A 13,285-nucleotide genomic window follows, 5' to 3' on the forward strand; every position below is an offset into this window, starting at 1 on the left:
GTTTCTGTCTCAGGAAAGGCTTTCTGGGCAAGACGCTCAATTCTTAATCCCATCCTGTGTCTGTCTTCTCACCACGCCAGGCTAGGAAGTCTCCCCAGGCTCTTCTCACAGTCTGCATGGCAACGCCGACCTTGACATATCCACTACGAGGATGACTACCCATGATGTGGATGCCGTAGACAGCATAACTTGCCCAGTAGGGAAGAGAAAGCACCTAGTGATTTTTAACCAACATCCTAAAGAGCCAGCTTGGGGCTTTGCAGCGGTGGCAACTTCGCATGTAGACCACCAGGGGGCGCTCGTGCCATTTGCTCGGCCAGTGAGACTCGTGGACCAGCAGACAAAGAGGGGGATTTGAATAAAAAGCCTTCAAAACGCAACCTCCAAATTTCCAGCCTGAGCAGCATGCGTGTAAAAATTCATGAAGATTGGATTCAGTTTCGTGTATCTTTGCTTCAGTAAAAAGAAATGCAAGAGTTTTTCCGAGTGCACGTACAGCTGCGGCCTTGACAAAGGGGCTGCCTGGTTAAACGAGAAGGGCGGGGCGTGTGGATGACTGGGGCCACTGGGAGAGGCCGGGTCTGGGTCTCTGGTGCTGAGGACAGCTCCTGGTTTTGGGGTAGCATCCTCCACAAGCTCCAGAATGGATTAATTACGCTGTTTGGAAAAAACATGGGGATCGTTTTTTGCAGGGCTAGCAGTGGCTGTCGCGGCTGTGTCTAGCGAGTGGCAGGGATCGCAGAAGCACTTATTATTTCCTTAAAACATAGCACACTTCTTTCGACTCGTAAAATAAAAGGGGCAAGGAAAGGCTGTTTCCAGGCAGCGCGAACTCCGCCGTTTTGTTGTAGCAGAGACACTGCCACCCCCACCCCACCCCACTTTTGTGCGTTTTCCGGGAGTGAGTGACAAGATGCTGATGGGCCAAGACTGTCAGAGGAGCCTGGATGCGAGCCAAGGCAGCTCAACCCCTAGCAGCCACGCTAATCACAAATGAGGCTACCCAGTGTGGAGGAGGGGGGCTAGCTGGTATCGGGTGGGTAGCCGTGGGGACCTGTGGGAAAGGGGTAGAAAGAAATGAAGAACTGAAGTTCCGGGATCCCCGGTCTTCAAATAGGTTCCACTTGGCAGACTGCCACCCAGAGATGTGGGTGCCTGTGGCTGAAGGCTTTGGGTTCACCTCTACAGCCCCAGCATCCAGCTCGGGGGTGGGGTGGGGGAGCCACTCATCGGAGGAGTCTGATGAGCTCTTACCGAGGAGAGAGTTGACTGCAGAGGCTGTGAGTACCCCAGGCTGGCTCTGGCTGCAGCAGAGCCCGAGGATATTCCTCAGAGAGCAGAGAGGGATGGGAGTCCTGAGATGGGTACTGTGAGCAGAGTCCTAGAACCCTGAAGTTTGCTGGGGGGCCATCCTGGAGCCCATCCCTGGACTGGGATGCTATTGCAGGAGCCTCTTGGGGCTCTCCTCAGGCCTTCCCTGCCTGCAGCAGCCTGCTTCCCCCCCCCCCCCCCCCCCGCAGCTGTTGCCATGGAAACAGCAGCCTCAGGTGCTGCTGAGGGCCAGCTAGGCAGCTCAGGCTTTTTAGGACAGGCCGGAGCGAGTTAAGAGGCCCTCCTCTGTTCCCAGCGGAAGGAAGGATGAACTCAAGGCAGGGGTTGTCATTTCAGGGAAAGGCAGGAGGGAAAATGGCTACGATAGGGCTTTTCTCAGAGACAGGCAGGAGCACTTTCTCTAGGGGCAGGTGGTGGTCCCCTCAGCTTGGGGACTCATCTGCTTGTCCAGGACCCAGGTCTCCATTCACGGTCACCAGCCAGGCCCCCAACGGGCTATGCAGGCAGGCATCTGAGGCTCCTGCTGCTGACTGGAGGGGCATCTTCAGGCCCTCAGCTAAACTCTGGTAGGCACAGAGAATCGGGGCTCTTCACCTTCCATGTGGGACGCCGGACTTCCAAAACCACTCCATCCCTGGTTCCCAGAGAGGACATGCTTTTCCGCCCTTACCACAGCTCAGAGACTCTAGGGACTGGGAGACAGCACACTCCAGCCGGCTGAGGGTCAGCTAGCTTGTTTTCTATACCCACCCCCCTTTGCAAGCTCTTAAGAGCATGCCGTAGCTAATAAAGGCACTAGGAATGTGGAAGATGGGCAGGGCCCAACATTCCCTGGGGTCCAGGAGTAACGGGGAAACACCATGTCACTTGGGGTGGGGCACCTCTCTAATAGATTCAGCTTCAAACATCATTGGGGCAGGAAGGAGAATTCTCTAGGCATTGTGGGGAACGCTTTCGGCACCGGCAACAGCTCCACTTTGTCACCCAGCTCTACAGCAACAACTACTATCAGGAGAGCAGGCCCAGGCAGGGGCCTACACTTCACAATACCTTGGATTTACATAGCACCTTTTTCTTCTAGAGGGCCCTTGCCTCTGTCCCTTCATCCACAGCCACACTGAATGAGCCTTCAGCAGAAGGATTCCTCAGTGCCTGTGGCAAAAAGCAGGGAAACTGAGGCAGCGGGGACCGAGGCAGAGGCCTAGAGGTGATTTCATGCAAATTAATGGTGTCCCGGGCTCTCTGCACTTAGCTTGGCCCCTCCCTGGGCAGGGCTGGCCGTAGCCCTGGGAGACTGGAGAATACAGCCTCTCACTGGTCATTCACTTTGTATTTCAGGATGTAGTTGTAGAAGTTGTGATTAGCGTTCTCTAGCACCATGACATAGACGTCTTGGCAGCCGGCCGTGTTGCAGCTGCCCTCCCAGTAGCCCTCGGGGTTAAGGGTCAAGGGCCACGTGTCCTGCCCTTTCACCAGAGCCTTGGCGATACCGTGCAACTTTAGTTTGAAGGATATGTTGCGGTTGGCGGGAAGCACGCCCGAAAGAGGCTCCAGCAGTTCGTTGTCCTGGCCCCAGTTGCCGAAGCTCTCGGGGAACATGGGCCAGTTCACCTTGGTGTTGGCACAGCACAAGAGGTAGTTGAAGACAAAGACGAAGTTACCTTGCTCTTGCCTCTTCTTCACAAAGATCTTCAGGGCAAACTTGCCCGAATGGGGCAGCTGGACTTTGAGCTCGGTCCTCTTCTCTCGGTTCAGCTGGAAGATGTAGCGCCGCTGCGTCTCCTCAGTGACGGGGCCGTCATCGCCGTGGAGGGATGCCAGGACGCTGATGCCCTCTTCCACGCCAAAGCTGACGGAGCAGCGGCCGTCGCTGGTGTGAATGATGGGGTCGGGGTGCGAGGGCTTCGTGATGCCCATCTGCTCGGAGAACCAGCTGGGGCCCACGGGCTGGTGAAGCTCGGCGGGCAGCCGGACGGAGAAGTCTACATAGTTGCACTTGAGCGTGTATTCTAGCACCGAGCTGTAGATCTCGGAGTTGCCTTTGGCGAAGATCTGCAGCTTGTGTGTGCCCATGGATGGAGGGTACACCTCCAGCTTCATCCCGTTCTTCCGGAGGCTCAGGAGCCCGTGTTCCTGCCTGCCGTTCAGCATGAACATGAACAGGGTTGGGGCGCGGCTCTCGATGGCGACTGTGGCTTTCCCGTTCACTGCAGAGAGGAAGTCGTGGTTAGGCGAGACGGACCCAGTGCCCAATGCGAGGTGCTCAATGCTAACCGCTGGGGATGGGGTGGGGACGGTGTGACTTACAGTGTGTGTCCACTGTGTGTGGTGTTAATAGTTCTACCAAGCCTGATTTTTACCAATGTGATGGCCCTGAACACGGTATTCTTCTGACTCATTTGGGTGAATATTTTTTTAAATAGCTGATAAACTGTAAAAACTGGGGTGTGGGGTGGGGGATGGGGCAAGAAAACCCTACCCTAGCCATACGTGTTCCTTTCCTTTACTCTCCCACTTGGTTTATATTAGATGAAGCCTGCCTAGATATTTTACTTGATTCCAGAGCAGGGAGGGGCCTAATAGGATGGAAAGAGGGCTGTCTGCTTCAATTCTTACTCTTAAAAAAAAAGTTTATTTTTATGTGTGTGCGTGTATGGTCTTCGTATGAATGCTCTGTGCGTGTCTGCCTGTGGAGTCCAAAGAGAGTACTGATTTCCCTGTGTGTGTATGTGTGTGTGTGTGTGTGTGTGTGTGTGTGTGATGGTCCAGAAGAGGGTTCTGATTCCCCCAGAGCTGGAGTTACAGGCAATTGTGAGCTGACTAAAGGATGTGGTATTGGGAACAGAACTCAGGTCCTCCAGATGAGCACCAAGCTCTCCTAAACACTGAGCTATCCATCCAGCCCCCTGCAGCTCTTAAGTTGGTGTCAACAGCTATCATGAGTACAACACCGTAACCAGTAAGGGCTTTCCTCCAGGAGTCTATGCCCAGGAGTGTTAATAGGATATTTTCCTGTTCTCCTCTCCCCAACACTAGCTTCGCACACAGGCATTCCATAGCTGTTTCTGGACTGGGTCTCAGAGAATCACGACATCCATTATTCCTCCTCACGTCAGCTCTGCCTCGACCTGCCTCTGCATTCCTCTGCTTGGTCATTGCCTTTCACTGCCTTTTGCAGCACACAAAGGCTTTTTCTATCTGGGCCTCCCTGGCTCCCCAGGGCAGTGTTTGCTCTGAGAGCCTGGCCATGGCTTCTGGTAGAAGCCGACCACCCACCCACCCCTTGCCCAGCAACCTCTCCATACTTGCTCATGGATGGAGACAGGCAGGGGAGAAGGCTGTCTGGTTGACACTCACTATTAATCCTCCATTGCATACGTGGATGCTGGGGGGGGTTGCTGGGGGGATCCTGGGGGGATGCTGGGGGGATGCTGGGGGGATCCTGGGGGGATCCTGGGGGGATGCTGGGAGTTGCTGGGGGGGGGACACTGGGAGATGCTGGGGGATGCTGGGAGGGGATGCTGGGAGATGCTGGGGGATGCTGGGAGATGCTGGGGGATCCTGGGGGGATGCTGGGGGTTGCTGGGGGGATGCTGGGAGATGCTGGGGGATGCTGGGAGGGGATGCTGGGAGATGCTGGGGGATGCTGGGAGATGCTGGGAGGGGATGCTGGGAGATGCTGGGGGATGCTGGGGGGATGGTGGGGGCTGCTGGGCGGCTGCTGGGGGGATTCTGGGGGGATGCTGGAGGCCTCTTCCAGAGAACCCACCATTTCCAGAATGAATCAAGGGAGTGGTTTTCTATACTCTGCTTTGTCTGGGCTGTGGGCTCTTTGGAAAGAGCTTAGTGCCTGTCTTGGAGAACATTTGGCAGAAGTGTGCTGAGCATCTCAGAAGAGGAGAATTATTGTGGACCCCAAAGGCCACTGAAGGACCACGGCTGGCACCTCTCTATCCTCTCGGCCTCTTCCCTTCTTCCTGTATCTGCTGACTCCCCCCTTCCTCTTCACCCCGCCCCCACCCCTTCTGCTTCCTTCCCATCTCTATTCTTAAGGCAACTCACAGGCACCATTCTTACAATATGTAGCATGAATATGGAATTGAGTTTTAGGTTAGTATAAATTAAGAAATCTGGTGTTTACATTTTTACATCTCCCAAAAAAAGGCAAACTCAACTCAGCAATACGATCATGGTGCCGTTGTGGTCTGCTCCAGTCTTTCTTGTGGTTTAATGTCTCACGATAGAGACCACAGACCTCTGTCAGACTCAGGTGCAGGAAATGAGCTTTGACGTGAGCAGCCGTGGGCTGTTGCTTCAACTGTTGTAGTGCCGCGTGTCTATTACTTACCAGAGACCACCTCGGCTCTGCATCCAGATCAAGAGTCCATGGGGAAGTGCAATGGGCAAGAGGCATCTGCTCCTGACTGCCCCCTGGTAGACCCCCTGCCTTCTCCCCTTCACCTCCATCAGCCTGTGGTGTGGGCCAGGTCAAGACCATCATCCCTCAGGCCACCCTAGCTGATCGCTTCTGGGAGCTCAGGCCTTCTGTCTGGGATATGTGGAGGCCTCCTGGTGGCAGAGCTGGTGCTGACAGGTTGGGCTTTGACTGGAACTGGAAGGTGGGCTGGTCAGCCTTCCTGACACCTGCTGTGGTGTGCCAAGAGCAGGACCAGGCTCTGATGCCCAGAGAGGCATGAGAAACAAGCCCTTTAGGGAGAGTCCTTTGAGATTCATGACTGTGATTCTGGGGTCAGGTCTTGCCCCCTCAAAAGTGTGCAAACACCTGGCTACCATGGTTTCCACGGTGTGTCAAGGGACAACAGCGTCAGCTCAGGCCATGGAAGATAGCTGAGCTTGGTGGTCTGCTTTTCTTGGCCCACTCTAGGAAGAAGGGAGCGTCAGCCATTACCAGTGCCCCGCTTCGTATACCTGCCTCTCCTTACCTGTTCTGATCATGGACGTCTCTGGGTGGGCACTCAGCATGCCCTTGTTGTAGAATTCGCTCTTGTGGTACATGTTGTTCTCAAACTGCCTCAGAGACTGGGGTGGCTTCAGCAGTTGCCAGTTTTTGTTGTCTGGGAAGTGGTCCTCAATGAACAGGGCAGGGTGGGTGAGGAAGTAGAATTCATTGTAGCTGGAGTGGAGGAAGACTTGGTTAGGAGCTGCGTGTAACAGTTGGCCTGATCGGGTGTTGCTAACAACAGAAGCTTGTCAGCAGGGTGACCTGTGGTCCTGATGTGGGCACTGGAGACTCTTCAGTGGCTGTGTGCAGACCCTGGGACCACACAGGACCTGAGGTCCCTTCTGAGACAAGGCCACAGCATGGATTCAGGGCCTGTGCTCAGAGCCTTCGGGTGTTGTGGATAGGGTGAGATCGAAAGGACGGCTTTCTGTGTATTCAACGCCCAAAAATGGTTTGAAAGGACTGAAAGCATGATCCGTGGAGCAGATGCGGACAGCACGTGCACAGGGAAGGTAGGGAGGCGAGGGGCCAGTGTTGTAGTTGCGCTGGACCCTTCTTGTCCCTGTGCCTGGGGGGAGGGGGTATGCAGCAGGGGAACTTCTGTAGCTCCTTAGGGCTGGTCAGAGACAAAGACAAAGAGAAGAAAAAGGAGAGAGCCTGGGCTTGGGAGGCTTTGCCCCGCCTAAGGGGGGCACTGCTGAGAGTGACAGCTGTGTGTAGGGTGAGTGTGGAGATCCAAGGTTTCACTAGCACACATCGGAGGGAACAGTCAAGTTTCCCAAATACATGGGGACCAAGGCTGCTAAGGGACAGCACGACCCATAGAATGGCATGCTCGACTGAAGGTTACAGTCAGGGTTAGCCAAGCCTTAGAGGCCGATCGTGGTCCAGACTGGACTGTGAGGGCGGAGGTGGCTCAGTTCCTCTGCCAGATGCCTCTCCCTTCTTCAGCCTTGTTCCCACCCCACACCCAGACAAGACACTGGCAAAACTGAGCCTCGTACTTACAGGAAGGTGAATTTGGAGGTGGTGGTGTCCACCAGGCCACTGCCCCAGGTGCTGTCCACCAGATGCCAACGACCCTCAAGGTACACCGCATTCCAGGCGTGGTCAAACTCTCCAGAGAAGCTTTGTCCTGTCTGGTAGCCAAAGCCCTTGGAGTAGCCAGCCACGGTGACACACTGCACACCAGCAACCCTGGGGACGGGGACATGGGTCTGAGAAGGGGCTCGAGTGCTGGGGCGTGTGGACAGGGCTCCACAGTGCTGGCAGGCCCTGCTGGTGCAGACTGACTGCAACCCGGTTGATTGCTACTCCCCTGAAACTCTTCAGCTCACGGCTGAAGAGTCTCCCCAGGGCCTGCTTGACATGATCTGAAGCACAGCGCCTCAGGAGGAAAAATCAGGACAAGAGTGAGGACGGCCTCGAGAATGCAGGGAGCAGGGGGACTGAGATGTTCTTGGATGAAGACCAATGTGAAGAGCTGTACACAGAGGCTGGGAGCCAGCACAAGTTGGGTGGGTGCTGGTGGGGGGGGGCAGAAGGTAGCTGAGATCTGATTCCTGGCTCTTCCCCACTGCATGGGGTTGGGAAGGCAGGCAAACTGGTGTGTCCAGAACTAACCTAGGAGAATGGGCTGGCTGTCAGGAGACATGACCATCAGTTTTGACTTTCCTGAGGAAGGAACAGAAAGCGCCATGGTGCATTAATACCTTTCTTTCACTGACTACCTGCTTGGCCTCTGCATTGGCTAGTTTTGTATCACCTTGGCACAAGCTGGAGAAGGGAGCCTCAAGTGACAAAATGCATCAGTAAGATTGGGCTGCAGGCAAGATCGTAGGGCATTTTCTTAATTAATGATTAATAGGGGGAGGGCCCAGGCCATTGTGGGTGGAGACACCCCCCCTGGGCTAGTGGTCTTAGGTTCTATAAAAATCAGACTAAGCCATTGAGAGCAAGCCAGTAAGCAGTGCTCCTCTGTGGTCTCTGCACCAGCTTCTGCCTCCAGGTTCCTACCCTGTTTGAGTTCCTATCCGGACTTCCTTCAACGATGAACTGTGATGTGGAAACATAAGTTGAATAAACCCTTTCCTTCCCAAGTTGCTTTGGTCATGGTGTTTCATCACAACATCCCAAGTTGCAAGAAAGTAGTAGCAAGTTTCATCACTTGCATCCCAAGTTGCAAGAAAGTAGCAAGTTACTTACTAACTAAGCAAGTCACTTAGTTAGTGACACTAACTAAGACAGCTACCATCTTGAAGTCTCTATCTGCTCCGTGAGGAGTGGAAACGTTGACTGGCTGGCCCTGGCTTTGGAGTCTTTTTGACAGAGTATCCCCAGGATATGCAGGAAAGCAAAGGTATCACTTTGGGGAAAGTTGAACGGTGGGGGATGGGTGCCAGTCACTTTTGGAGACCTCAGAAAACCAGGTCTGGGCTGTGGTCAACACTCCAAGGCTAAATCAACAAGTCCCCTGAAGTCCCTGCCTTCCCCACACCCACTGGCCCCCCTCTTCAGCAGCTCCTCCCCAACATGTCTATTGACAAATGGACAGTACCAGTCCTTCCTACATGCAGCTGCTGGCTCCAGTGCTAAGTTGTTCTGCCCCAACACTTTACTTGCATTTGTGAAAATCTGGTACAATAAATTCACAAGTCTACTGAGTCCTGGGGGCCCAAAGTAATTCCTCAGTGGAACCCCATTTGCACCCCAACAACTGCCCTATCCTCTAGACAATGCTAACCCTGAGTGTCTCTCTGATGCCTGCTTCAGGTAGCAGGGCCTGATCACCCTCAGGATGCATCAGGTCTGAATCTCCAGTCACACATTTAGCAACAGGGTCTTAGAGTAATGGGGTAAGAAGACCATGCATTTACTGTGAGGGTAGGGAGGAGTTTCCCCATGAAGATGGGTATTTAGCTAGTATTTAGTAGACTATCACATTGAGTATTACTGATCTACACTTACATATCATTTGTTGGGTCACTGGGGCAAAGGTGGCAGCATGAAAATGAAGAGATTCACATTTCTCACATTGCTTCACATGCAGATAATTATGGTATGTCACCACATCCACTGTGGCCCTCCTCTCTCCCTGCAGAACCTCACACTGAACCCTGCGGAACCCTGAGGCTACTCACACTGAGACTCCTTACAGGGGATGATATTGGGTGGTCCCTGCTGAGGTTTGGTCTGTTGCTATGCACTGTACTGCTGAATACTGGCCCCCAAGGTCTGGTTGCCTGCAGAGATGAGGAGATCCTCATGTACACCAAGTGATGCTATGTAAGTTATCTCTGATTGGTCAATAAAGATGCCTACAGCCTGTAGCTGGGCACAAGAGAGGTAGGCAGGTTTTGGTTCTGGGCTTGGGGTGTGAGGCAGAGATCACAAGTAGAGAGGAGGGGAGAGAAGAAGGAAGAAGACACCATGAGGTAGGCAGACCATGAGGTAGGCAGACCATGAGGTAGGCAGACCATGAGGTAGGCAGATCATGAGTACACGATCATGAGGCCCAGCCAGTTGGAGTAGGAGTAGCCTAGGGGGAATATAGCAAGTGATATTTCGGGGTTATTGACAAGGAAGAAAATAAAATAGCACAGAAGGTTGATATCTGCCCAGCTCTAGTGCTTACGGCTTATTTTAAATATAAAGGTTTTGTGTCTTTTATTTGGGAACTCTATGATTAAGGGTGGGGAAGAAATCAGCAGTTAATTTTTACTATGACGGGTCTCTGCCCTTCTGTACACGGTGTCAAAGAGGTTTTAGCCCTCCAGGGCTTCCTAGGGTATCTCATGAGATTATAGCAGCTGGGCTCTGTGAAAATATTTCAGGAGCACTTGGGGACATTCTGTTGACAGACACCAAGAGTTGCTAGACCCTGGTGGCAGGATTTTCTGCTGGTGATGGTCCAAAATAAGTCCCAGAACAGAAGGTCTTCCTGGGGCAGAAAGCCACAGCAGACAGAGTCTCTCTGAGTGTAAATTTATGGATGCATGGAGAATGAGGGCGGGGGTGGGGGGGGAGATTCTTGATCCCTTGGAAATGGGATTATAGGTGCTTTTCTTTCTTTCTTTCTTCCTTCCTTCCTTCCTTCCTTCCTTCCTTCCTTCCTTCCTTCCTTCCTTCCTTCCTTCCTTCCTTCCTTCTTTCTTTCTTTCTTTCTTTCTTTCTTTCTTTCTTTCTTTCTTTCTTTCTTTCTTTCTTTCTTTCTTTCTTTCTTTCTTTCTTTCTTTCTGAGACAGGGTTTCTCTGTATGGTTCTGGCTGTCCTAGAACTCACTCTGTAGACCAGGCTGGGTTTTATTTCTTTAAATTCCCCTGCATCTTAATTTTTTTTTTTTGGAGGGGGCTGTAGGTCAGGGGCAGAATGTGTGCCTTGCATGTAAGAGGCCAGACTCAATCTCCAGTACTGTAAAAAGAAGCAGGGCCGGGTGGTGGTGTTGCATGCCTATAATCCCAGCACTCTGGGAGGCAGAGGCAGGCGGGTTTCTGAGTTCGAGGCCAGCCTGGTCTACAGAGTGAGTTCCAGGACAGCCAGGGCTACACAGAAAAACCCTGTCTTGAAAAAAACCTAATCAAAAAAAAAAAAAAAAGCAGGGCGGGGCAGGGGAGGGAGTGCAACAACATTTTAAAATATGATTATGTGTTGGTTTTAAGACTGGGAAAACTTAAGTTATATTCTTCAGTGAATTATTTCCCATGGTTGCTCAAAAACAGGTGTATGTAAACTTTGGTCTGGTGTGGAGGGCAGAGGGAAGTCCTGGGAACCTTGTGTTTGCAAATGGCTCACTTCACAGGGAGGGCGGGGGTGAGTGGAAGGCTGGGGGTCTGGGTTGTTGTCTGGTGCTTGCTCTCTGCTCAGGGCGGCAGGATCAAGGGAGGACGGAGGAGCATTTAGCATCCACATCATCTCTGGGTGCTGGAGCGCACTGGGGTCTCCCGTAGGCAGACCGTGTCTTCTCCTCTTGGGGGAAAGCTTGTTTTAAACAGCGAGTGGAGTAGCAGGTATTCTTCCAGCCAGGAGAAACAAGTGGGGAATGGCCTTGCCCAGCCCAGGAAAGAACCACAGGAGGAAGGGAAGACATGTGCCATGTACCTGCATTGCTCCAAGCTGGAATGGGTGGCCACACGGTGCAGCCAGGAAATCAGGACTCTATCGCTACTTCCAACAGTCACCTGCACTGACCTTGCCAGGTTCATTATGGGCTAAAAAGGACAGTTGGCATTAAGTGATCTCCAGGGGGCGATTCTCCTCTGACAGACCGAGGAGAAGGAGAAAGGGCTGTGGGGAATGCCTGTGGCAGAACTAAAATGACAAATGAAGTCAGCTGTAAGTTTATGCATTGCTGGAGTATGGATGGCATGGGGAGATTTTATTATCTGGCAGCTATGTGTAAGATGAGTTGGACAGAAGTCACAATGTAAGGGGTTGTCAATAATCCATAGTTTTTATATGCATTAGATAATTCACAGGCATAAAACGATGACTGTAGAACTATCTATCCAGTCTCTCTGGCTCCTGGTCAGATCATGGTCCGTGACCCTTTCATGTCGTTGAAGGAGCTCTGACGGTACAAATGGTGTGCCAAGGACAGGTGCGGGCACTGGGGGCGCAGCACACAGTGAACCACACAGTAAGATTATTCCTAGACAAGGCTCAGTGGCTGCCTTGGAAGTATTCATGCTTGCAAAGCTGGAGGATCTGTGGACTGTCAGTGAAACACTAGACTGAAGCAGAAAAGTGCTGAAGAAGGTATCTCAGTGGGGACATGTTTCCACCTGCTGACTCGATTGACTGCCACCCCTAAACACAGCCCAAGGCTGTCCGTCTATTTAACAACCTTAGGCTGCTTCTCCATCTGAGAGTTCTGACAGTACCACTGTCAGTGTACCAATCCAGGGACGATGTGCATCTGAAGTTGCAAAGCCAACTCGCATGCTGGACTCAGGAGCAAGGTTTCAGAGACACCCAGAACACCAGGAGAAAGCTACAGCCCATCCCCAGCCAGGGCTGGGGCTCAGGGACCCAACCGGTGCTCTGAGACTTTGCAAGAACACTTGACCTTCCTCTGTCTGCAGCGTGATGAATATGCACTGTGCAGAGTGGGTAGGCGAATGGAAGACCACATTACCTAGTGATCCCAGCGGGCTTCTGGAGCTACCTTCACGTCCATGAGTGCATTTCCTTGTCACTTACCAAAGATCTGAGTATAGCAGCTTGCCGTGGTGTGTCCCCTGGGTACTGAATGAGGAGTTGACAGGTCCAGACCATGATGGTTGTGTGATACAGATATGGTCCAGGTCCTGCCACAGGAGCTGTGTGATATACCTATAGCCTGTGAGTAGCTGGTAGCATGGGTGAAGGGCTGGGCAGGCAGGGACCCTGCACACAGCAGCCTTTGGCCATGGTAAATGAAACATTCCTTTCTTTCATTATCTTGTTGAAAGAGTGCGATTTCTAAGCAGCACAAAGCAGTGACATCTCTCTCAATGTGTGGACTTGATTTCTTACAAACATAGGGACCTCTCTGGCCTTGCTACACATCTCTCCATCTCTGGCTTCATGAGACATGATCTCAGAGGTTTCCCATCTAACTGTAGTTCAGAGAGAAAGGCTACCTGTCTTGGCAACACAGAGCTAGCTAGAGTGAAAGTGGAGTACAGCAATCTTGGGGTACAGCAATCCTGAGACACAGCCTGAGAGCTTTCAAATTATGTCAGGACTTTTGCAGACCAACATTCTGTTTGAAGTCTGTCTGTGGTATACAATGAAATGAAGAGATGATTAGCATAGAATTCAAGCTTGCCTCCTCCTTCAGTCTATCTACAAGGAAGGAGGAGTTTAGGTGGCCCTTTCAGAGGCCTTATGTGACAAAGCCAGCACTGGCAATAATTAAATTATTTAAGCCAGCTGGGGGGGGGGGCGGTTTGCAGGCCTTCAGTTTGTGCTGCTCAGGAGGCTGAGGTAGGAAAGTTGTAAGTACCAGGC

At 52.4% G+C, this 13,285-nt stretch overlaps 1 protein-coding gene across 3 annotated transcripts in view; it reads right to left on the minus strand.

Moving 5' to 3' along the window:
- Positions 1-2,172: 2,172 nt before the first annotated feature.
- Ky (kyphoscoliosis peptidase) overlaps positions 2,173-13,285 on the minus strand; it is a 37,753-nt gene continuing 26,640 nt past the window's right edge. For all 3 annotated transcript variants that reach the window (XM_052189286.1, XM_052189285.1, XM_052189284.1), the window contains 3 exons: positions 7,304-7,492; positions 6,276-6,466; positions 2,173-3,539 (listed from right to left, as the gene is read on the minus strand). In XM_052189286.1, coding sequence (XP_052045246.1) covers positions 2,644-3,539; positions 6,276-6,466; positions 7,304-7,492 — 1,276 coding nt within the window. In that variant the 3' untranslated portion in view covers positions 2,173-2,643. The remainder of the gene's footprint in view (positions 3,540-6,275; positions 6,467-7,303; positions 7,493-13,285) is intronic.

This window comes from Apodemus sylvaticus, chromosome 7 (genome assembly GCF_947179515.1).
Source record: "Apodemus sylvaticus chromosome 7, mApoSyl1.1, whole genome shotgun sequence".
Taxonomy (NCBI): domain Eukaryota; kingdom Metazoa; phylum Chordata; class Mammalia; order Rodentia; family Muridae; genus Apodemus; species Apodemus sylvaticus.